This window comes from Microtus oregoni, unplaced genomic scaffold (genome assembly GCF_018167655.1).
Source record: "Microtus oregoni isolate MIOR12 unplaced genomic scaffold, Mior012 000005F_ref0000423, whole genome shotgun sequence".
Lineage (NCBI taxonomy): Eukaryota > Metazoa > Chordata > Mammalia > Rodentia > Cricetidae > Microtus > Microtus oregoni.
In genome coordinates, this window is record NW_024543064.1 from 27898731 (window position 1) to 27924435 (window position 25705).

The 25705-nt window shown below is 51.6% G+C and overlaps 1 protein-coding gene across 5 annotated transcripts in view; it reads right to left on the bottom strand.

Moving 5' to 3' along the window:
• Positions 1-25440, bottom strand: part of Epha10 (EPH receptor A10) — a 36816-nt gene extending 11376 nt beyond the window's left edge. For 2 of the 5 annotated variants that reach the window (XM_041652467.1, XM_041652469.1), the window contains exons 1-8: positions 24754-25440; positions 22750-22814; positions 20092-20770; positions 12202-12357; positions 11469-11819; positions 7474-7658; positions 3573-3744; positions 769-877 (exon numbers count right to left, since the gene is read on the bottom strand). In XM_041652467.1, coding sequence (XP_041508401.1) covers positions 769-877; positions 3573-3744; positions 7474-7658; positions 11469-11819; positions 12202-12357; positions 20092-20770; positions 22750-22814; positions 24754-24859 — 1823 coding nt within the window. In that variant the 5' untranslated portion in view covers positions 24860-25440. Of the gene's footprint in view, positions 1-768; positions 878-3572; positions 3745-6149; positions 6521-7473; positions 7720-11468; positions 11820-12201; positions 12358-20091; positions 20771-22749; positions 22815-24753 lie in introns of those variants that run through there. The other 3 variants (XM_041652468.1, XM_041652470.1, XM_041652471.1) reach the window with 3 other exon arrangements.
• Positions 25441-25705: the final 265 nt, after the last annotated feature.

Genomic DNA, 25705 nt, shown 5'->3' on the forward strand with positions numbered 1-25705 from the left:
AGACCCAACCAGGCTCCAGCCCTGTCTCCCCCACCCTTCCTCTGCCTGCAAGCTTCTTTGTGGGGAAGGACACGGCTCAGCCTGATGGGTTTCCCTCCCTGTCCCCCTCTCTCCCATCCATGTACTGACTTTCTCTCTTTGCTTGTGTTCAAGGGGCTCCAGATCCGTTGGGGGCCAGAGCTGGGCGTCTCCGAGTGCCTCGGGAGAATCCTAATCACACCGGAGCAGCTGGAGCGCGATTCCATCCTCAGAGCCGCCTTCTGACATTTAATGAGTTAAGGAGCTAAATCCCCTTCATCCCAGCGTGGCTGAGCTAGCTGCAGTGCCTGCAGCTGGTGCATGAGAGGTGGTGTGTGGGGGAGGGGCCTTGCTGGCCGCGCTAGTATCTCTTTTGAAGGGAGGGAAAGTAAGACAAGGGTTTGGTGCAGGCCAGGCTGTCCTCAAGTGCTATATGGAGCTGAAGTATAGGGCTTGAACCCCTGGCCCTCCTGCCTCCACCTCCTAAGTGCTGGGGTTGGCGGCTCTTAGGGTCCCAGGCAGCACTGGGATCTATGTAGCAGTGTGTTTGAGTCTTTGTGTGTGTGTGATTGAGTCTTTGTGTGTGTGTGTGTGTGTGTGTGTGTGTGTGTGTGTGTGTGTGATTGAGTCTTTGTGTGTGTGTGTGTGTGTGTGTTTGGCAGGTGCACTTACAGGTACTTGAGTGTACATATTTTATACACGTGGGAACAGAACCCACCAGAGGTCACCAGGATGAAACCAACTACCTACCTCCTCCAGAGAGCCAGCACACTCATCACAGAGCCCAGGACCAGGAGGGCTGAGACGGTCACAACTGTGACAACGACAGCAGGACTCTGGTCTCTGGACCCCGAGGCAACTAGGGAAAACAAAACAGAGCAGGGGGCTGAGGCAGGCAGAGGACTAGGCTACCGGGCAAGCACCAAGAGAGACTTTCGTCTCAGACACTTGGGAGATCCCTTAGCCCCTAGGCACACAGGAGCACCCATGCCCACAGTGGTCTTTGGAGTGCCAAACACCTCTGCTTGTAGGCAGGGCTGCTCTACCGCAGCCCAGCTCTGAGAGGAGGCAAGAGATCAAGCAGCTGGGGCTGACCTCTGCGTATGCCTTTCAAGGGGGCAGAGACTTCAGAAGCTCTGCAGGGTCACAACCTCTGTTTAGAGTTCCTTTTCCAAAAGAGTATCCGCCAGCAGCAGTAGGTTAACTTTGAGCACACAGGTGTCTAAGACAGGCTGCGTGTGCCTGAACTATATTGCCCTGTCTCACACAACAGACCTGCAAGGGTTACTGTCCCCAGTTCGAGTTGAGGAAACTGGTTGAAGAAATCTACCTAGGGCGTCCAAAATCACACAGCTAGCTTCAAGTAATAAACGCAGGATTTTGTGGGGTTTTGTTTTGTCTTTGAAATGGAGTATCACGTAGCCTTGGCTGGCCTCTAACTTGTGTAGCCAAAGATAACTTTGAAACTCCTTGACCCTTCTGCCTCCACCTCCCAAGTGCTGAGATTATGGTCATGTGCCACAGTACCTAGGTGAGCCCAAGACTGGAACCCGTCCCCGACAACCTCTGCTTGATGCCAAAGCAGCTCTGAAACTGGACAGACATGCCCAGGACCCCAGCCTGACTAAAGAAGTGCACAGGTTGAGAGACAAAACTAAGTAAGTTGACAGACAATACTTAACTATAGAAAGAGAATGAGAGAGAGAAAGAGAGAGAGAGAGAGAGAGAGAGAGAGAGAGAAAGGGAGGGTGGGCGGGGAAGAGGTGAGCAGAGCGCAGAGCAGAGGCCAATGCTTCCTTCTTGAGGTCCCTGAGGAAGCCAGGCCTGGAAGACTGATAGACTGTGGTTGCATCCCAGGCCCTGATGCACAGGTGGGGCCTGGAAGACGGTAAGCAGCCCACAAAACTGGAGGCTACACTGTCCAGAGGCAGAGGATGATGGGGTGAAAGCTGAGTCGGGATGGGACGGGGAGCTTGGAGAGGCACAACTAGAGAGAGAATCTTGGATGCAGGCTCAGGAGAAAGAACCACCCTGAGGCTCACGAGGAGTGGGGGACAGATTCCTGCCTGGCTGGAGAGGAGAGGACAGGGACAGCCAGTGGTGGTGCAAGTGAGGATGGACAGCAGGGGTTTGAGAAGGGAAAGATTCGGAATAACTGTTAGGGAGGGGAAGAGCCGGACGCTAACTGTAGCAGCTTCAGGGAGAGGAAGGAGGAGGAGAATGGCTCACACCTGGGGACCACGGCGATGTGGCCAGACATACAGGGTGTGCTGAGGTGGGCTTTGGCTCAGATGGCTTCGTCCACGCAACTGCCTTCCCTACTCACTTACTTCCACTCGTTCAAATAGACCCCAGCCTTAAGACACAGCTCTAATCTCTTCTTGCCAGCACCTGCCCCGAGGCAGCAAGACATGTGTTCTAGCCTCCCAGAACCCTTCTCTCTCCACAGGTTATCTTCACCTCCCTTTGGGCCCCCAGCATTTCCTATCTTGGATTAGAGTTGTGTAGCAGGTTGGGAAGAAGTCTTATCTTGACAGCTGGTGCCAGAAGGCCTCTTAGGGGGAATTGACTTTGTGGGGTGGGTGCAATGGGAGGGGGTACTTCCCTGAACTGCGGTGGCTCGATAGTGGTGAGATCCTGAGGGCTGGGGCCACAGAAGGCTGAGCAACCAGAGGAAGCTGCTGGCACTCACCCCTGAAAGGGGATGGAAAAGGAAGGGAAGGCAGGACTGAAGAGAAGAGGATCAGGAAGCAGGGGGGGCGGGGGGCGGGGAACGTAGTTCTAGATCAGGAATTCTAAAGTTCAGCTTTTCTTTTGGTGTTAGAACTTTGAGATGCAATTTATACACCACTACTTCTCTCCCTCTTCCTTCCTCTCGCTCCCTCCCTTCCTTCTTTCTTGTTTCTTGAGCCAGGATTTCATAAGCCCAGGCTGACCTCAAACTCTCAGTTTCCCTTCCCTTCCCTCCTGAGTGCTGGGATTCGAGGTCAGCACCACCAGCTCAGCTGTTTCCGCTGCTCAGGCTGACCTTGAACTCTGTGTAGAGGCACTTGGACTTGAACACCTTTTGATCTTCCTATCCCAAACCTTACAAACCGCCTGGATTACTGGCCTGCGCCACCTTGCCCAGCTTTTACTCGCTCTGTTTAAAATGTGCAGGGCTCACTTTCATTGCTCCCTTCCAGGTTCCCTTTCGTTCAGGGAAGCTGGCTTCACAGGCAAAACCTGAGGGCGGTGGGGGGATGGGGGGAGTGGGACAACGGGACAGTGCCCCAAGATGGATCTTTGTCATGGCAGAAAGAAGAGTAGCAGGAAGGATCCAGCAAGGTCCAGAAAGGTGATTTTGAGAAGCCTGGGAAAGAGGCTCTGTCACTGAAGATGTAGCCTCCAAGGAGGGACTCACCAGCTGTCCCCGAGGCCTCTGCAGTGTGCAGGGAAGATTCCCCGTGGGTGGCTGCAGATGGATCTCAAATTGTTTAACTAAGTAGATGCAGAGTGGCGGTTCTGTGGCTCCCTTCCCGATACTCAGCACCCTCCCGGTGCACACCACTTACCTTCCCCTGGGGTCTGCACTTCGATGCTTGGGTTGAAGCTCTGGGCTTCCCATGAAGGCCCTGGGGAGGCTGCCCGGATCTGAAAAACGTATCTGGTAGCAGGCTTCAGGTTGGTGACAGTGACAGCCGGTGCCCCTGTCTTCACTGTGGAGTACGTCTGCTCGCTCTGACCCTGGAGAGGACAGAGCAGTGAGGCCCAGACCCATGAGAATGAGAGGGAGGAGGGGAGCAGGGAGACAAGGAACTTCCCTTCATTTGGGTGGGGGAAGCCGACCCAGATCATCTTGGGAGACAGAAGAGATTTCTCCCATAGGATGCCCAGCGCCTCTTTCAAGACTCATCCCATAACAGGCCAGAGCTTCCTTTGCAGGGGTGCCCAAGTGGTGACTACCAGGGCTTGGCAGTCCAGGGGTGAGGTAGGCCTGAGCCCAAGCAAGCCACACACTGCCACCTGCCCTGTCCTTTATACTCAGGAGGCTTTTTCATACCCCCCCCCCCATAAAGACTTGCTTAGCTAGAGCTGAGGGAGAATTCTGGCTGTGACTGGTGAGGACCTACTGGAGGCCACCCACTGTGCTGGGCCACACACCCGCTACAGCCCTTATGCAGCTCCCCAGAGTCAACATTTCTCTCTCCTTGTTAAGCAAAGGTCAGGAGGGTACCTCTAAATCTTTCAGGTCTGCCCTTTGCTGTACCCCAGTACACCTGGCACCCAAAAGTCTTCAGAAGGCTCCTTGTGTCATTTGATTCTGCCCACACCTTATTAGGGTTCTTACCACACCCACAGACTAGAAAGTTAAATGCCCACCTATAGCCTGCGATCCTCCTTTTCCTTGACAGTGACATTAATGGCCACAGGGCAGACTTTGACTCAACAAGAATTCCTTAGAATCTCCTCTGAACATCTGAATGGCCAAATAATCTTTAGTGTGATGGTTCATTTGACCTTGGAGGTCAAAGGTATATGCTAGGTGTCTTCTTCTATTGCCCTCCACTTATTATTTATTTATTTATTTTTATGTGCATTGATGTGAAGTTGTCAGATCCCCTGCAACTGGATCTTCAGACAGTTGTGAGCTGTCATGTGGGTGCTGGGAATTGAACCCGGGTCCTCTAGAAGAGCAGTCAGTGCTCTTAACCACTGAGCCATTTCTCCAGCCCCCTCCACTTATTTTTTGAGGCAGGGTTTCTCACTGAACCTGGAGCTTGCTGAGTAGGCTAGACTGGCTGGTCTGCAAGCTCTAAGGATCGTTCTGTCGCTACCTCCCCAGCGTTAGGGTTCCAGATGTGTGGGAATTCAACCCACGCTCTGCAAGTGTTTTAGTCTCTGAGCCAGCTTCCGAGCCTCATCACAGTTAATAGTTGCTGTCAGCCTGACGGGGCATGGAGTCTCTGGGGGTGTCTGTGAAGATGTTTCTCCACAGACGGTCAACTGAGGAGGGAAGACCCACCCTGAATGCGTACAGCATCCTCTCCAAGGGTGTGGAACCAGTAGAAAGGAAAAAATGAACTGAGTATCAGCCCTCATCTCTCTGCTTCCTGACTGCAGACAGCGTGCGACCAGGAGCCTCACACACTCCCGCCACCTTGCCTCCACACTGTGGGCGAAAACAAGCCCTGCCTTTCTTAGGCTGTTTATCTCTGGCATTTCGTCATATGAATGTTACTAATTCACCTGGAGAGATGACAGGCCATGGCTGGAGGTAGAAAAGTGGAGTGGGTGCCACATGAGTTATGAGGGGGGCTGCGCTGAAGCATAGAGGAGGTTGGTGTGGAAGGCGCTTTGGTCCCAGAGAAAAGGCCTCAGACACCTGTCTCTACCTGGTGACCCAGAATCACTTCAAATACAATCCCCTCTGTACTTGCTCTTCTTTCGGGGACCTTTGTCCCCAGCGTATTCATTCACAGTCATTGGTCAAGGGCCTGGGACGTACAGCAGCTCAACCTTGAGACTCTTGCCTGTGCTCAGACAACTAAGTGTCTTTTCTGAGCACCTACTGCATACACTGCTCTCTCCCAGAGGCCCTCACTACTGTCATCTCAGCGCCAGGGCTCCTCCTGACCAGGCCGTCCTTCTCACAGATACCTCTCCTTCAGCTGCCATCTCTGTGTTCAAAGTTCTCCCCCCAACCCCATCTCTCCAGCCCACGGCATTGATCTGAGCTTCAGACACACAGGACGTCCACCTGGGTGACCAACATGCTTCATGGAGAGCAAGACCATACTCATTCTGCAGCCCCACCTGCTCCCCCTCTGAAGTTCTTCCCCTCAACCAGCAGCTCCCCCTCCCCTGTGGTTCTCCCCCTCAGCCAGCAGCTCCCCATCATTTGGTCACCCATGCATTTGAATGTGCCTCAGTGACCCTATTTTTTTCCTGGGCACCCCAACTATCACAGCTCTCAACAGACTTCTAGTAAGCAAAAGCCATTATCTGATTCAGCAAAGCCCTGCAAGCTGCCGAGAGAGTGGAATTCTGTCATACTCAGAAAGAAGTTTCTCTTTAATGAATTAATTTGCATAAAAGGGAGGCACTGTTTCACCGAAGATCACATCTCAGAGTTAAAGACATCAGATTGCAGGGGAACAGCAAGGGCTGGGAGACAGCAGCACACATCACATCGTGGCTGAGCTGTTACCACAGATTTAAAATGCTCATGAGAGGAGAAAGGCAGGAGGCGCATGCCTGTGATCCCAGCATTGGGAGGTGGAGGCAGGAGGCTGACTCGAGCTACATGAGACCTGATCTCAAAATAAAGATAAATAAAATATAAAAGAGGGGATAGACATGGAGAAAAGAGGAGGGGCACTTGAGCCAGCCTGGGGTGAGGGAGAGAAGCGAAGACACTCGGCACAAGGCTGTGTGTGATAGCACACACCTTCAACCCCAGCACTCAGGAGACAGAAGAAGGAGAAGCCACAGAATTGGAGGCCAAGATGACATGGTGAGACTGTCTCAAAAACAAACAAACAAACAAAATCAGCAATAGTATCTTTCAAACATCAAAATCAGACAGTGTGGTGCATACAATACAATCCCAGCTCAGGAACACAGAGGTTGGAGGGTCAAGGTGTAAATTCAAGGCCAGCCTGGGCTACTTAGTGAATTCCAGACCAACTAAGGCTCAGCAGAGAGAACCTGTCCCAAAACAAACAAACAAGGATCTTCTGCGGGACTGTTTGCTATATGGAAAGCTGGGGATGGTGGTCCAACCCTCATACTCAAGAGTCTGAGGCAAGAGAACTGCTGTGAATTCAAAGTCAGTCAGAGCTACGTAGCAAGACCCCATCTCAAAAGTAAAAATATCTCTATGGAGTTCACAATGAGTATGCTCTATTTGTTTCGTCGGTTTGGTTTCTTGAGACAGGGTCTCGCTAATGCATTCCTGACTGGCCTGGAACTTGCTTTGTAGACCAGACTGGCCTTGAACTCAGAGATCTGCTGGCCTCTGCCTCTGCTGTGATTAAAGGCTTGTGCCTCCAAGACAGCCAAGTAGGTGTATATTTTAACATGCGTAAGCGTGTGTGAATTTCGTAAGTGATTCTCCACTCAGACTCTTTTATAGTAAGCCACAGGAGTGCAGTTCTCTATTCTGGAACATACCCCTCCAGCCTGGCAAAGTACTCCTGTGGTCACGCGGCTATCTCTGTGTGCCTTTCCTTTACAAAGGGGTCTGCAGATCGTATCTGTAAATTCAGCCAGACACCCCCAAGCTCTTCATCTTTGCTAAGCCCTAAACCAAAAGGGCAAATGGAGCTGTCCATGGGCAAGTGAGGAGAGGAGAACAGAAGGGATAGAGAAAGACCTCGGGAGGCCGCAGCTGTGTTTGGAATGGCAGAGGACTAAGACTGAGGGAGGGAGGCAGGCAGGTCCGGATCCAGGGGGCTTCCAGCCGAGACTCACCTTCTCGTAGTAGCGGATCTCATACTCGGTGCCGTTGGCTCCGGGAGCTCCAGCAGGAACAGGCTCCCGCCATGACAGGGACACGCTCTGAGGCTCCACGCGGTCCCTGCGGATCTCATCCTCCTCCCAGGGTGCTGAAGGTAAGCAGAGTGGGACGCTCCTCCTGGACCCACTGCCCACAAGATCTGGGTGAAGGCAGGAGGGGCGGGGCATGCACTTGGGCGCAATGTTAGATGGGGGCGTGGCCTGTGGGTGGAGATGCGGACTGTTGAGCGGGCCTGAGGGACAGAGACTTGTGGGACCAGAGGCTTGAGGAGAGAATCTCTGGCCAAGGCTTCACTCTTCTTCATTGTCTAGTGGGAGGGAAAGCCCTGCTTCCCTTCCCTCCACCCAGTTTCCCTCATCCGGCTTGGTTCTAGTCCGTCAGTCTTTCTGTGGTTTGAAGACATAATAGCGTGTATAGCCAAGATTGGCTTGTTCATGGTGGTACGGCTGCAGGCAAGCGAGTATTAGAAGGAAATCACCCCAACATGATAAAGAGAAAAACGCGTGAAGCTTCCAGAGAATATTACACTCAAGAGTGAAAGACTGGAAACTTTCTCTGTCTGGAGAAAGACCGGGAAGCCCACCTGCCAATATAGTACTTAAAGCTCTAGCTAGAGCAACCAGGCAAGAAGAAAAATGTAAAAGACGCCCATACTGGGACGCTGCAAAGGTGTCTTTGCTCTAGGGTGACAAGATTTTAACATGGAAAACCCTATGAAGAGTTCACAAAGGACTCAGAGAAACAGCCTCACAACACGAAGACTTGTATATGAAGGGCTTGGGATGAGACTCAAGAAACACAGTCAGGGGCTTGGTCAAGTTCACCAGTCAGAGCGGCCCATGACTAGCAATGTCCTGTGCTGGCAAGAGGTCCGGGAAACGGTGCAAAATGTAAGATGGTTCCGGGACACTAGGTAGTCGGGGATAATAGATAGCAGATAGCAAAGGGGAGCAGTGGGGACAGCATAAACGAGGCCTGCCCTTTGAGCTTCCGGTCTCCTGCCGTACACGTGTGTCCAGCTGGCCTTCTCTCTTAAATTCCAGAGTGACTATGGATTCAGAAGGAGCCGAAAATCCACAGTTGACAGCTGATTGCTAGAATAGGGGGCGGGGGAGGGGTATTATATTTTTAACCTCTGTAAAGTCAGTGGGACTGAATGGACCCGCGTGGCTGTAGTGAACCCCAGGCTACATGACCCACAGTGCAGTACTGCCCCCATCCTAAAAATAACTTGAAAACCCCTTTAGTCTTTCCCCAGTGCCTGACCCTTTGAAAAAAGCCCTGTCTTTGTGAGTCGGACAATAGCAACCTGCCACTCCAGTGCACAGTTGCTTCTGAGGCGAGTACTCTCCCCTGCCCCCAGCAGCGCCTCGGGCTGAATTCACTTGGACCTGGCATGAAAGGAAAAGAAGTGAGGACGCTTCCTAGGAGGTGGAAAAGCCACGGGGAGACGAGAGGCGTTGTGTTTGGGCTTTGTTAGTCAAGAGCATCAGATGGCCAGGGGATCCACAGTAGGACGTGGTCCCATTTTGGCCCTCAGAGATATAGAAGATGAAAGGTTGACAGACCTTGACAATGAAGGGCTGGTAAGATGGCTCAGTGGGTAGAGTGCTTGCCTTACAAGCGTGAGAATCTGAGTTCAAATCCCCAGAAACCATGTAGTGCTTTGGTACTAAAAGCCCTTGGGACAGTTAGCCTGGTTTACAGAGGTACCCTTTCTCAAACATGAGGCTGGATTAGAGGGTAACCTCTAACCTCCACAGGTCATGTACACACACACACACACCACTCAGTCATATATATACACACTCAAAAAGAATCCTAAAAATCAAACTAAAACCTCAGCTTGGCCAAGACCCATCAGGCTGAGGAGAAGAGCTTCCAGGGCACCCTACCAGCAACCTGTTGCCTTGCCCTGTTGATTCTGAGCGGGGGATACTCAGGTCAGTCATGGCTGCTCTGAGATATTTGTGTGTATTCATTCCCTTTACTGTCTGTTGGTTTAGGGTTGGGTTTGCTTTTGTTCTAGCCCATAAAAGATGTTAGCTAAGAGAAGAGGTTCTAAGAGAGGTTTCTTGCCTTTAAAAAGATACCTATGGCTGAGTGTGGTGGCGCACACCTTTAATCCCAGGCAGGTGGGTCTCTGAGTTTGATGTCACCCTGGTCTACAGAGCAAGTTCCAGGACTGCTAGGGCTACACAGAAAAACCTAGTCTTGAAAAACAAAAACAAAAAAGTATCAGAGTCATGGGCAACTGACTTGTAATCACACCTATAATCTCTCAGCACCTGAAACAGGAGGATTGCTATGAATTTAAGACAAGCCTGGGCTGGGCTGGAGCAGTTAAGAGCACTGGTTGCTCTTCCAGAGAGCCTGGATTCCATTCCCAGCAGCCACATGGCAGCTTACAGCTGTCTCTAACTCCAGTTCCAGGAGATCTGTCACATGAACATGGTACACAGGCAAAACACCCTAAACATGAAATAATAAAAAAAAGACCCTGCAATACACACACACACACACACACACACACACACACACACACACATAGTGTTTTATAGAAATAGTCATTAGTAGAAAAATTATGACAATACATGTTTTTTTTTTTTGGCTTTTTGAGACAAAGTTTGTTTATGTAGCCCTGGCTGTCCTGGAACTTGCTGTGTAGCCCAGGCTGGACTCAAACTCACAGAGATCTGCTGGGCTCTGCCTCTCACGTGCAGATTAGAGGCATGTACCACCATGCCTGATCATGTCTCATTCTTTGAGACAAAGTCTGTCGTGTAGCCCAGACTGTGCTCAGATTCACTTTGTAGCTGAGGATGACCTTGAACTCCTGGTCCTCTTGCTTCCATTTCCCAAGTGCTGGGATTGCAGAAATGCCTGCTTTTTTTCGTTCTTCCTCCCTTCCTCCCTTTCCTCTTTCCTTCTCTCCCTCCCTCCTTCTTTCCTTCTTTGGTACTGGTGATCAAACCCAATGCTTCAGGCATGCTAGGCAAATATATCATGGAGCTACTTTTCCAGGCCATGAATTGTTAAAAAAAAAAAAAAAGTGAAGGCACTAGCAAGGGTTAAATCTCAATAGAGATAATAAAGAACAGAAGTGTCCCAGAAAACCAGGTAGATTGGAAAATCTCTCTCAAAAGTCCTAGGAAAAGGATTAAGAGCTAAAAATGATAAAGGAAGTGACAAGATGTGAGAATCAGAAAAATGGATGTACAACCTAAGGCTTAGAGATCGTTTTAAGAGATACAGTGGGCTCTCTACTCAAAGCAGCAGCGAAGAGAAGTTTCTCAGGAATGAAAAAAGAACGAGCGAATCAAAGGGCCTACTGTGCTCCAGCCAGACTGAATGGGAAGAAATCCATATTGGTTACGTTTTCATTTTCATCAGCAGGCTAAGAAATTATTCAAACATCCCTGTGTGTGCACATCTATTCCCCCAAGGTACTTACAAAAGAACGAAAATCATCCCGAGCCTTGCTAGAAACTCAAGTGACAGAGTAGGGTCACAGAAAACAGGGAAGAAGGGTCACACTGCAATCAGACAGGAAAGACTGGGAAGCCACCGCGCGAGCTTATCCATCTTGCAGAGGGCACTCGAGGGATTACTTGAAAGTGTGCACCAGAGGAGAAACAAATCAGAAGTAAATGTCAAGGATGTGGAGGGTGTGGTATCAAAGGTGATTTTCAACCCAGTCGAGTCTCAGAAATGGGTAAGGCGACCACTCTGTCGCCTTGTGACCGGGCCTGAGTCCCTGCTCCTTCAAGGGCCGGGAATGCGGGTGGAGTCAGCAAAGGGATGGCGGGGAGAAGGGGGACACAGAGAGGCGCCACCTGGGTCAGGGGGGGTGCGGACACGTGGGTTCCCGAAAGCCTTGGGAATGCATGCAAGGAACTCCTGCTGGGAGGTAGTGGGGGACGGTCTCCACTGGGGCGCGCCGCCTTACCCCCGGGTCCGGTGGACACTGTGACCTGCGCGTAGGTGGCTCCCGCGGCGGCCGCGGGGCCTGAGACGCCGTTGAGCGCGGCCACGCGCACGGTGTAGCGCGCGCCCGGCCGCAGGTGCAGCAGCGTGGCGGCTCGTTCCCGCAGCCCGGCCTGGCGCGGGACGAAGGCCACACGTGGCCCGCAGGGTTGGCATGCGCCCGCCGGGCCGTCACGGCCGCAGAGCAGGCACAGCAGCGAGTAGGTGACGTCGGAACGGCCGCCGGAGTCCGCAGGCGGCAGCCAGCGCAGCCGCAGCGCCAGGGGGGAGCGGCTCAGGCTGTACTGCAGGTCCCGTGGAGCGGATGGCGGCCCTGCGACATGGGGTGGCGCTGAGTGCGGCCGGGAGGGGACGCGAGCGCGCGGGGCATGGGGACTCGGGACGCGGGTATCCTCTTAGGTAGCGGTACAGGCGCCGGTAGCCCTTGATGGGGATGTGAGGGAGCATCCAGGAACTGAGACGAGGACATGGGACCATCGAGGGGACTGGGATGGGGACATGGTCACCGGCACAGAGGGCATGAAAAAGAGGAGGGACATCCCAGCCAGGCCCAGAGAGAGGTTAGGAGTGTGGAAAGACGGCCACCCACAGGCCCGGGTGCCCAGACCCAACCCAGACTTCCTTTTTGCCCTGCCAGTCCAATTCCCAAGGCTCCGTTTCAGCCCTCCCCACCGCCAGCCAGGAGGGGCACTCACGGGTGCAGGAAGCTGAGGGCGGGTCAGTGGGTGAACGAGCGTAGGTGTCCTGGCACACGCAGAACGTAGAGGCCTTCTCCAGAGCCAGGCTGTGCTCCGGGCATGGTGAGCAGAGGGGCCGCCTTGGGGACACTTTGAAAAACCCTGGGGGACAGGCTGTGGGAAAGGGCTGGTGAGGAGTCTCCTCCCTGACTACGCCCCACCCTGCATTCCTGCTTTTCCTGGATTAACGTGGGGAGAGTGGGGTGACAGCTCTTAGCCCAATCTCACCTGGCCCTTGAGAAATGCTGTGTGTTCAGGGGACGGTGACATAATTGACTTCTGGTAATACATTTGACTTCATCTCCATGGTTAAAAAGAGAAAAGCGAGGCTGGGAGAGGTTAAGATGCCCAATGCCCCGCGGTTAGTGGGTTTCCCACCCCAGCCTGCCCCCTTTCAAAGCCCTGACAACACGGCCCTAAGGATCAGCCTAAAGTGAGCAAGAGAAAAGAAGGGTGCGGCCTTCAAGGACAGGTCCCCGTTACTCAGAGACAGACACACACTCCCATTTAGACAGGCAGGCAGGCAGGCAGGCAGGGGGCACTCACACACGCGCGTGCGCACACCTGTTCACACGCACACACACACACACACACACACGCACGCACGCACGCACGCGCGCCAAAAGTTCGTTCTCCTACTACCATCCACTGTGCCCAGTAAGAGCATAAACATTTTCCAGCTCACACGGTGGATGCCAGTGTGGAAGCAGAGCTGGGCAGGTGGAGGGGTGGAGCTGTCAGAATGCTCCAGTGGCTTCTTAGACTAGTTCTATGTGACACTACTCAGGAGCCTTGCTGCTCTGGCCTTCGCTCACCTAGCCCAGAGCACAGCTCCTAAGAACAGACTGCAGCCTGAACGGGTCTGTAGCCGAGTTCACCTCTGATTTGCTTTTGGTCTCGGCCGCATTGGTTAATCTTTCTGAGTTTTGCATAGACTGCGACTTCAGCAAGATTATTGGAGGACTGACTGAGATAAACCCCTGGTACGATCCACTTCTGTATGGATTGTTATCATAGTGATATTAACAGTGATAGTGCTTCTCCCTTTCCGGGCCCCTGGAGGGAACAATGAACACAAACTGGCTGACTGATTGAGGTAGAATCTCCTGCAGCCCAGGCTAGCCTCCAACTGACGGTGTAGCTGAGGATTGACCTTGAATTGTTCTTCCTGCCTTTCCTAAATGCTGGAGTAACAGGCAAGACCACACTCTAAAGTCCTATTTTGTTTGTGTGTAGTGGGAGGGTGTACGTGGCCCTTTGTGAACATGTAGAGGCCAGAGGTCCGTGTCAAGTGTCTTTCTCTGCCTCTGGGTAGCTTCTTTTTTGAGACAGGGTCTCTGAGAATCAGAAGTTCACCGCCTCAGCTAGTCTAGCTGTCCAGACCTCCGTTGGGATTTGCTGCCCCCTTCCTGTGCTGGGGTCACAGACAAGCTCTGACATGCCTAGCTATTATGTGGATGCTGGGCATCTCAGCTCTGCTCTTCAGGCTGCCACAGCAAGCACTTTTACCCACCGATACTTCTCCCCATCCCAAATGCCCATTTTAAAAATGTTTCCATCAGGGCTGGGGCAGTAGCTCCTGGCCCCCGCTCTCTGCTGTGGTTGATCCTCACATGACTCTCCGCTGCTTCCCTCCAGTCTAGCTGAGGGTGGAAGACTGGACCCGAGAAGACAGAACAACAGCAGGGAGGAAGACTAGCCCTTGGGAAGTACTCTATTAAGAGCTGAACCATCGTATTCTTTGAAAGACTTAGACTCAGGAGAGTCCCATTTTGCCCAGAGTCCCCTGTGGCATAGCTGGGGAGACGGGGCTTGGCAGTCCCTTTCCTTTGGCACAGTGGTTCTCAACCTGTGGATCATGGCCCCTTGGGGTTCAAACTACCCTTTCACATGGGCTGCCGAAGACTATTGGAAAACACAGATATTTACATTACAATTCATAGCCATAGCAAGGTTACAGTTATGAATTTGCGACGAAAATAATTTTGTGGTTGGGTCATCACAAATGAGGAACTGCAGCAGTAGGAAGGTTGAGAACCACTGCTTTAGTGCAAAATCCAGGGCAACTACCCCTGTGGGCCTTTGGGTGTGGTCATGGTCAAAACCAAGACTTGCAAGTCTGCTGCAGTTATTAGCTTTGCTGCACTGAGTTGAGAAAACCAGCAGTCAGATGGGAATTGTGACTGTAGCCTGTTGACTGTGTGCTGAAACAGAGAGGTGAGGGCCTGGACAAGTGCCCACCCCAAGGCTCGGTGTTGGGAGGAATGTAGAGGTGCCTTGCTCTCGGTGGAAGAGGGTTAACTGCATAGCTGTGGTCATCATGGCCCCATCACAGGCAACTGTGGTCCTCCCTACTTGGAGAGGCATTGTCTAGAAGAGTGTTGTGTTGAAAGACAGACAACCAGCACCTTCCTCTTTTCAATGTCAAAGTCAGAAATTCAGAGATCAGATAGTTCAACTCCCACAGCCTTGCCCCTGTACCATTTTCAACAGCTTAGCTCATATACCTCATGATGGGGAAGTCTCCCTCTTCCTACCCCTTTGCTCCCAGATAGACAGATACTCATAGGAAGAGCCCAAGTTGGGTGCCCTGTGTAGAGTCACCTCTGGCATCCCACCAAGGGTCCCAAGTGATCTGTATAGTCGCAGGGAGCAGGCAGACCCTCAAGAGACTTGGTGATAAGTTACTTTTGTAACCTTAATGTGTTCCCTAGAGGGAAGCTGAATTTCATTGATTCCTGTGGTAGCTGGAACATGACCTGGGTACCAGTGCAAACCCGACCTCTTCTGTTCCCTTTCTAGCCTCTCCAGCAGCCCCCCACTATGTCCACTCTGAACATCACAGAGAGCTTCTTATCCTGACCTGTGATGTCCCACACCCTCTACCTCCTGGCTCTTTGAGTTCTCCAAAGTCTGCTTCCAACAGCACCTCCTTTGGGAAGTTTGTCCTAGATTTCCCCCCACTCCCCTACTGCCCTGGGCAGGGGTGACACCATTACAAGTGACTTTATTTGGTCTCAGCCTGGGGGCGGGGAGCATGTCACAAACCAGAGATCTCTAGTCCCTGAACACCCACAGTTTTATCGTCTGTATAAGCCAGGTGTTCTAGGCTCTAAAGACCTAAAGTACACAGGAATCCAACTGTCCCCGCCCCGTCACCTCCACACCTGGCAGAGCACAGAGAGAGGTTGTGAGTTGGTAATTCCTTCCAACATCTGGCTATGGAAACTGCAAACACCCCCCCATTCTGATCCACATCTCCTCTCCTGCAGTCTGAAAGGTGCGGATGAGCCACCCTCTGTTTTAGGATAATTCGTCATCTCTGCTCTGGACCCCTGCCTTTCACCTCCCTCCCCCCAAAGTCAACATTCCATCTGTCACCTCCCCTACTAGTCTTTGCAACCCCCTCTCTACTGCCTCTTTCCAGTGATGTCACTAGTGGGCGGAGCAGAAAAACAGCCCATTTCCATGCAGGCATAAGGGCTCTGACTATAGACTATTTTAAAACAATCCTAAAACCGACTAAAAGTTGTCCTGCTTTTTATTAGCAACATGCGTCAGCAATTTTAACCCGTGTCAGTAATAAAACACTCCTTCCTCTTGAACAGATTGCTCCCCACACATATTTGGTATGCCACTGCCCCCCCCCCGCTGCACACCCCACCCAGTATATATACAGTGTCTCTGGTCTGCAATAAAAGTTCTCTCTTTGTTCAAACAACATGTTCCTACACAAAGATCCTATCCACCCAACATCCTGCTGAAGATGCTGTCTCTTCTCCCTTCAAATCCAGACTGCTAGTCTTTCCTAGTGACTGTGCACACGTGTGTTCATGCGTGTGTGTGTGTGTAAGGGAGTCTCACATAACTCAGACTGGCCTCACACTTACTGTGCAGCTAAGGATGACTGAACATCTGATCCTCTTGTCTCTACCTCTTGAGTGTTGGGATTATAGGCATGTACCACCATGTCTGGTTTCTGTGATACTAGGCTGGAACCCAGGGCTTCATGGATGCTAACTCAGTCACATCCCTAAGTTGGATCATGAACCAATCTGACTCCTCGGGGTTCTTTGTTCTTCAGCTGACTGCAGCCTGTTCTCTCCATTGCTCCACTAAAACTGTTCTTGCCAAGACCGAGTGAACTCTATCCAACCCTTGACATGTCTGAGTGCTCACCGTGCTATAGGCTGCTGTCTTCTGACTATCCAACTCCCTGAACCACCGCGCTATCTCCTTCTCCTCTGTACCCTTTACCCCTCAGCATACCTCCTCCAATTGCTTTATTTTTATACAGGGTTTGTTATGTAGCCCTGACTGTCCTAGAACTCACTATGTAGACCAGGCTGTCCTGGAACTCACAGATACCTGCCTTCCTCTGCCACCCAATTGTTGGGATTAAAGCAGTGGTTCTCAACCTGTAGGTCACGAACCACTTGGCAACCCTCCATCTCTAAACATATTTACATTATGATTCATAACAGTTTCAAGATTACAGTTGTGAAGTATCAATGAGAATAATTTTATGGTTGGGGTCACCACAATATGAGGAACTGTATTAAAGGGTCACAGCATTAGGAAGGTTGAGAGCCACTGGTCTAAAGGCATGAGCCAAAATCACTTTTAGAAAATTCGTTTTTGCTGGGTATAGGTTACATAACGAGAGTTCTTGCCTGTTGAGTCACCTTGCCTCTTAGGGTTTTTTTTTTCTTTGTTTCTTTTTGAGATTGGGTCTCATGTAGCCTAGGCTAGCATCAGATTCACTATGTAGGTGAGAATGGCCTTAAACCCTGTTCTTCCTGCCTCCGGGTTCTGAGATAACAGGCTGTCAGCAACCACCCCGCCTCCCATCACTTCCATCTTCATCACTCAAGGACAGCTGCATCCACTTCAGTTCAGGACTCGTAGTCTCTCTCCCGGACCATTGTGTTGCCTTCCTTCCTCCCTCCGTCCTCCAACGCTTCCCACCCCGATCCTTCCTTTGCTATTGGCAGCTTGAGTGGTCCTATGAAAAAATAAATCTGAAGGTGTTGGCTTCCTTCCTCCTTGGCTTAAAGCATAAAGTCTATCTCACCCTTCACTCAGGCACCGCCCCTCTCCCTGCTCATCACTCACGCCTCGCACGCCCACATGCCCTCTGCGGTAACCACACTGGATTACTTACTTAGTACCAACCACTTTGTTCCTTCCTGTCACCATGCCTCTGCAGAATGTCTCAGCCACCAGGAAAAGAAACCTCCCTTCCTTTGGAAAACTCTCCCCGTCCTCAGAACCCGGCTCTCTGTGGACATGTCACAACTACAGTCTGATGGCTTAGCACTGACTGTCAACTTGACACCTAGGAGACAGATTTCTAGGCACGTCTCTTGCATAAGGTTAGCCTCAGAGAATGTCTGTGAGGGGTTGTCTTGACTGAGTTAATTGAAGTAGAAAGAAAAAAAAACCCATCTTTGTTTGTTTTTGAGACAGGGTCTGTTTACAAAGCCCTGGCTATCCTAGAACTCACTAAGTAGACCAGGCTGACCTTGAACTCACAGAGATCTTCCTGCCTCTGCCTCTCAAGTATTAAAGGCCCATTGGAGCTGTGGGTGGCACCATTTCCCGAGCAGGTGTCTGGATTGGATAGGATGGAGAGAGACAGCAAAGCACCAACAGGCATGCATCAGTTCACTGGGCTCTGCTCTTGCCTGTGTACAGAAAGAGGCCAGTTCTCTCAGGACCCTGCTTCTGTGGCCTCCTCACCATGATAGACTGTGTAACATAGACTCATAAGCAAACAAACTCTTTCTCCGTTAAGTTATTTCTGTCAGGTGATTCTGTCATAGCAGCAGAAAGGAAACTAAGACACACGAGTCCCCCAACGCATCTCCACTGAGCACCTACCACAACCTGTCCTACGATGGACCCTGGGGCTGCCGAGATGACTGCTGAGCTCAGAAACACATGCATCTACCCATCATGTCAGCACACCACTGTAGCACAGGCACAGAGGACTCCGTGAGAAAGGGATGCTTGGGAGAGCTTGGGTTCTTGCCTCTTTCATGTTAACCGCAGTTTCCCAGAGAATGGAAGGCTGCGTTCATCCACACACATAAGAACTGAGTGGATGGTGGAGTGAGTAGGAGAACACGTGTCCTGGTTAGCTGTAACTGTCAGAGCCGAGCATCACGTGCGTCTCAACTGAGGATTTCTCAGATCGGGTTGGCCTGCGGGATGTCTGTGAGGGACTGTCTTGAAGTAGGAGGACCCAGTCCGCTGTGGGAGGCACCCTTCCCTGGTCAGACTGTCTTGGGCTGTATATAAAAAGCTAGCTAAACATTTGAACCAGAAAGCAATCTTCCTCCGTGGCTTTTGCTTTGCGTTCTTTCCCTGACATTCCTCAGTGATGGACTCTGACCTGTAAACTAAAAGCTTTCTTCCCTTGGGTCATTTTTGGTCAGTGCAACAGGTGAAATGGCAACACCAAGCTCAGTCACCTCCTCTGTCACCTACCATTCTGTAGGCCTATGTAGTACATATTACTTTCTTTTTCAATGTTATTTTAACTTATATGTATGGGTTTTTGTCTGCATACCACATGTGTGCCTGGAAGAAGAGGGTGTCAGATCCCCTGGCACTGGAGTTTCAGGTGGTTGTGAACTACCATGTGGGTGCTGGGAATTGAAGTTGGGTCCTCTGCAAGAACAGCAAGTGCTCTTAACCCCTGAGCCATCTTTCCAGCCCCACATATCTCTTCCTTATGACTTAAAAAATAAATCTTTGCCTCTTTGCATCTAGATGTGAGCTCGTGTCTGACCCGTTTCTATTGCCTGCTTTAGGAAGTCCATCCTTTGGTGAGGAGATGGCTCAGCATGAAAGGGCGACTGCTGTCCAGCTTGACCACTGGCATTCAATACCAGAACCCATGCTGGAAGGATAGAGCTGATTCTATTGGGTTTCCCTCTGGCTTCTACTTGTACTTCATGCATGCACATGCGCTCTCTCTCTCTCTTTCTCTCTGTCTCTGTCTCTCTCTCTCTCTCTCTCTCTCTCTCACACACACACACACACACACACACACACACACACAGAGGTTCCTTTGAACTTTCTGACTAAACGCACACATTCCAGATCCCACCCTATTCTGCTGCTTCGAACCCACAGATCCAGAGGCCCAGAAAACACCCCCAGTGTCACGACAAATCTATTTCAGAAAACTGAGTGGGATCCTAGGAGCCATCTTGTGCAAGTTGCCACCCTTGATCCCTGAGATGCCCCCGACAACCTGACTTGAATATGGTCAAAGGTGAAGTCTCTATAATGCTAGCCTGAGGTTTGAACTGCTGTGGAGTTTTTTCCTTATACATGAAGGAGGCATGGTAGAGCAATAGGTTCCCAGAGCTGGGCAAACCTGAATTCCAATCCTGACTGCCCATTCCCCAACTTTACAACTGAGGCAGGTACTCATCTCTTTGGTAAAGGGAACCTATCATATTGCCTGGAATACAGAGTTCTGCGTTTTTATTTTTTGTTTGCCTGTTTTTTTTTTTGTTTTATTTAGTTTAAGACAGCATCTTACTATGTGTCTAGTCTGGCCTTGAATTCATGCTCTTCCTGACTCAGCATCTGAGAGCTGGGCTTTACAGGCCTAAGCCACTACCTGGTTCCTAATATATCCTTATATGGGGGTCAGATTCTCTTCTTCCAGTCGGTCTTGGCTAAGCCCACTAGAAACCGCACAAAAGGTCTTGACTCCCAGCTCCTCCTATGGCTTGTCCACTTCCATTCCTGCCTCTTCACAGAGGGCACACTCTTTCCTGCCACCTGCATGCTATGTCCCCATCCCATCCCTCCAGGTGCCCTGGATACCTTCACAGATGTCACCGCGTTCCTGGAATCCTGCACTGCAGCTGCAACGACCCACGGGCACCAGCCACTCGCCGTCGGCGCCACAGTGCATGCGGGGAGGGCTGCCAGGCTCCCCTTCTGAGTGGGACACACACGTTCCAGTCACTTCCACCAGGGTGGAGAAGGCACTCTCAGCTGCTGTGGCAGGGAAGGCCGCCAGGCCCCGCACTGTGGCACGGCACTGCTTGTAGTAGACACGCACCGAGACCAGCGCCACACACGCACCGACATCCTGGAAGGCTAGGTGGAAACCCTGCCGGCTGAGGGGGCCAATCTCACGCACCTCTGTGTTCAGCTTCATCTTGCGTTCCCCCAGGTCACCTTGCGTGAAGCTCTCATCAGCGGCGATAGTGTCTATCTTGCGGGGCCGGTTGCCTCCTAGGCGGGGACGCCCACGTCCCAGGTCGGCCTCGGTTTCCAGGTAGTAAGCGTTGAAAGTCTCTTTGCAGGTGCCTGCGGCGCCAGGGATGCTGCTGCAATCCCTCAGCGTGAACTGCAGTTCCACGAAGATGCGTTGCCCACGGCCGCGGCTAATCCAACCCGTCTGCAGCCAGTTGTCCTGGTTGGGCTCCAGCACGTTGCATACTTGGTATGTCCGGATGGGACGGTCATGTTCGTCCACGCCACTAATCTCCTCCCACTGAGGCAACAGCACAGAGGTGGACACCTTAGAACCCGGAGCTTAAGCACTGGCCCGTCTTCGTCTTTTTCACTTCTGCCTTCCCACCCCCTACCACACAAGCCCCTAAATATGACAAAACGCGGAAAGAGGAGACACTTTGGAAAGGAACAAGTCAAATTCATTTTCTTTCCAGTACTGGGGATTGAACCTAGGTCTTAGGCTTGCTGGGCAAGAGCTCTACCACAGACCTCTTTCCCCTTTTTGTTTTGACATTGTATCTAAGTAGTCCAAGTTGGCTTTGAACTCACTCTGTCACGTAGCTAGCTAGGCTTACAGGCCTGTGGCATGAAGTCATTTCCTTTCTTTTCTTTCTTTCTTTCTTTCTTTCTTTTTTGCAGGATCTCATTCCATAGCCTAGGCTAGCCTTAATCTCATTATACTGGCCTCAAACTCACATCAGTTTTTCTCCCTCGGCCCCAGAGTGCTAGGATTACCGACCTAGACTATCACACCCAACTTTCTCTTTTCCTTTTAAAATATGCAGCACTTTGTGGATTTACGTGTTGTCCTTGCAGACCGCACTGATCTTCCCTACATCATCCTAATTTAACACGTGTGCTGAAAAACAGCATGATCTTTCTTTTATTTATATATTTATTTTGTTTTGTTTTTGAGGCAGGGTTTCTCTGTGTCTTCCTGGCTATGCTGGAACTCACTATGTAGATCATAGAGATCTGCCTGCCTCTACCTTCCAAATGCTGGGATTAAAGGTATGTGTCTCCAGCACCTGGCCAAAATCTTTATTCATTTATTTTTTGTTTGGTTGGGCTTTTTGGTTTTTTGAGACAGGGTTTCTCTGTGTAACTGCCCTAGCTGTCCTGGAACTCACTCTGTAAACCAGAGAGGCCCTAGTTGGCCTCGAACTCACAAAGATCTGCCTGTGATCACACCTAAAGGTGTGCGCCCCGCTACAATCTTTATTTTTTTGCATGGGGAAACTGAGGTTGCAGAGGAAGAGCCACTTGAATGCATGGGCACTGAGAGTTAATGAGAGCTAGGGATGGTACCTGAAGTCACTAAACTGTGCTCAGTGACCTTTCCACCTCACTCCACCCCCACCTTGCTTAATCTGTCAATAATCGATGGCTACCAGGAGCCTACTGTGTGAGACAATGCCCAGCAGTTTCCCATCCAGCTCACACTGCTCTCCTTAGACACAGTCGGTTCTCTCATTTATTTAGCTCACTGACCAGCTGAAGCCTTGGTGTTCTCTAGCAGAGCTGCTCTGGCTCGATACCAAGGGTTCCGGAGAATATGAACTCTGTGGCACATCTTGAAAACTTCTTTCATGGGGTCAGGCAGTGGTAGCACACATCTTTAGTCCCAGCACTCAGGAGGCAGAGGCAAGAGGATCTTTAGGAGTTCAAGGCCAGCCTGGTCTACAGAGGGAGTTCCAGAACAGACAGTGCTACACAGAGAAACCCTGTGTTGAAAACCAAAACGAAACATTGAGCTGAGATACCTCAATGGGTAAAGGCACTTGCCATCAAGTCTGACCTGAGTTTGATCCCCAGGACCTACATGGTGTGTGGAGAGAATGGATTCCAACTGGTGGTTTTGATCTCCATGTGCACACACCGTGGCACCAATGCATATACACACATACATAAACACAATAAATAAATAGATAAATAAATGACAATTTTTAAATTCCTTCACATTTTCCTAATATATAATGTACTTTAGCTGTATCTCCCCTATTATTCTCTCTTATCTTCTCCCCCCACACCAAACCACTTCTTCCCAGCAAGCCACCCTCCTACTCACCTATCTTTGTGTGTGTGGCCCACTGCATTTAGCTAAGGTTGCCTGCCTGAGCGTGGGTGGGAGTTTCTGTGGTACATTTTAATCCTAGGTGAACGCAGGGTGCTAAAGGGACTGGCTGAGTCTTGGCCTACTGGAGGACCCTTGGGATGGAGCGACGGTTCAACACCTACCCCATTACTCGGCAGTGCAGTCCAACCCAGCTCAGCCTGGGAAGCTTTGGAGTCCAGGAGGATGACTAAGGAGAGGGGAGAACGGATGTCAGAAAGCCACACTGTTAGGGGAGGAGGGTGGGAGTGATTGCTGGGTCCACCACAGATCGCCACAGGAGGGGATGGGGAGCAGAGCACAGCTCCAGAAGACCCGAGTAGCTCGAGGCTAAGGAGGGCAGCCGCTGTGATTAACGAAGGCACCTGTATTCATTCCCTGAGGCTTATGACAAATGACCACAAACCCAATGGCTTATGCCCTCGCTCCCCTCTTCAGTGTCTGACCCCAGCCTCTGTTTCTATGACCATGCTGCCTTCTCCTCTGGCTCCAAGTCTCGTTGTGCTCATATGAGGGCCATTGTGATCTCTTCATGTCAAAATTCCCACTCCCATCGCCAGTCTTTTTTTTTTTTTTAACCACTTAAAGTGACATTAACAGGTTCTGGGGATTAGGACCTGGCCTTTTGTTGTTGTTGTTGGAGTGAGTGCCATTCTCTCATTCTCAGCCTTCCACAGAGTCCATGGCAAATACTCTAAGGTCAGCTTTTACATTAGGAACAGAAGTCAGTGACCCTCTTCACCCTCCCCAAGTTCCCCCCAAATTATATTTAACTGTTAACCAGCAGGAGGAAGCTGTCAACTAGCTGTGGGTCTTGGATTTCTTGGGTGCACCCCAAATCCACTCAGATCCAAGGTCAGTTCACCAGTCATGGAAGAGACCAAAATCTTTTTCATTTGCCTTCCGGGGCCTCAGGTGAAAATGAAGTGGAGAGACCACTTAGCAAGAGGAAATATCCGAAATCTTTGCTTCTCTACCCAGACCATTCCCCAGGGGCTGCCACCTCTACAGCATTTGAAAGAACGTCATGGGTCCTTTCACATATCGTCCATGGCCCTCTCCACCCCCTCCTCACCAGAAAAGCTTGGAGTCACTTTATTCCCTCAGGATGTGACAGGTTGACAGCCTGCGTCCTTTCATGGGTTGGGCTCAGAGAAACCCAGGTCTGGATAGCAGAGCCCTCTGCTTAAACACAGGAAGCCAGGCCATCCCCAAACCTCAGAAAAATTACTTCCCTAGATTGCTAAGAAAGGGAGTGGGTTTCCAATGTGGGGTCCTCCAAAAGGGACTGGTTCTAGAGGTAGTCGCGACGGTGGGCAGGGCCGCCGACAGGGCGCTGGGTTTCCATCACCAACAGTGCTTAGGAATTGCCTACTGGTGGCAGGCATCTGCCATCCCGCGCCAGGACAGACCCTGCGGGCAGAGTCTGCTCCAGCATCTCAGGGTTCTGCACCTGGTTGTGACGCCTCTGGAGTCAACTGAGCGTACAGCCCCCAGAGGTATGGGAGCAGAGGCAAGACTCCGGCGCTAATGACAGCCCCAAATCCTCCGCAACGCGGACCCGCGCGTGGTGGACTCGATCCCAATTCAGCACTGCGGACAGCTCCACAATCAGCACTTCGGGCAGCGCCCGGACTCGGCCCGGATGACTAGCAGCCAGACTCCAGCTGTTCACACCACGGTCCCCTAGGCCCCCTCTATTTGTCTTCATCCCGCCTCATGCTCGGGTCTTGCCGCATCCCCTCGGTTTCCCTGCTCCCTTCATCTCCCCGCCCTTACACCTCCCACCTCTAATCATTCTGCCTGTCCGACTCAACGGCCCCTGAACTGCCTCGGGCTCCTGTGGTCCTCAGTCTTTCTTCCCCAACCTTCCAGGTCTCCCTCCAGACCTAAGCTCCTCAATACCCCTCTCTTCTCTATCGCTGAACCAGCCTCCCCTCTTTCTCCAGTTCTTTCCCGCCCTGCTATTTGCTTGCTTCAAGCCCCCAAACAGAGTAGTCTCTCCAACCACTCCTTCCTCCAGTTACCTAGCCCCCCAACTCCCTATTTCTTTTCTTTTTTCTTTTTCTTTTTTTTTTTTTTTTTTTTTTTTTTTGGCATCGCAGGCTCCCAGGCACAACCCACCTTACCTTCTTCGGCGGTCCCGGGTCGCCCGGGTCCCAGAAGCAGAGCGAGGCTGAGTGGCATCAGGCAGACGAACAGGCGCAGCGGGTGTGGACCGGCGCCAGTCTCCATGGTCTACAGACGGAGCTGTCAGTGCGGCAGCGGCTCAAGCCTTGCCAGCCCAGCACCGCTGAGCAGTGCCCCCAGACCCCAAGGCCGGCTGGGGGCGGAGTCTCGCTGGTCACCATCATCCATGGGGACCAATCGCTAGGCCTCGCCGCGGGAGGACCACCAATCCCGGCCAGCAGAGAATGAGGAGGTGGAGTTTCATAGGCCAGGGGCGGATCGCCCAGCTGGAGGGGGAAACCAAGGGTTCCCGCAGATCTCCAAACCGTGGGGGTAGGGCAGCCCTGAGAGCTAGCGGGGATGCTGAAGAGCGAGACAAGCTGGCGTCGGTGGACCAGCGACCCTTAAACCTGAATCCTGAGAAGTAGGCGCTGTGGGCGTGGTTTATGGAGAGGCGGTCCGCGGGGGAAGCAGCGACACTTGCAGTCTCTTAGCTATTCTTGGGAGCACCCTTGTTCCCAGGACTTGCAGGGGGTTTCCGAGTCTGATAGCCTGACCTGAAGCCCTAGGGAGCTCTGGTGTCTCCCAGTCCTTGGCCTCTTCCTGTGTCTGCGGCTCCCAGTGTTTCATGGTTCAATCCTTCCTCCTTTTTCTCCCGCCCTCATCACACACACACACACACACACACACACACACACACACACACAGAGAGAGAGAGAGAGAGAGAGAGAGAGAGAGAGAGAGAGAGAGATCCCGATTCTAGGAGCTGCTTGGAAAAAGAGAGTCAAGCCAGAGACAGAGTCCCACCCTACCCGCACCGCTTCCGAGGCTGGGAAACCATGTGGACGCTGAGATGGGGGCAGTGGCAGATTTTGCACGAACAATCCGCTTTCCGGGTTCTTGCTTCTGCTG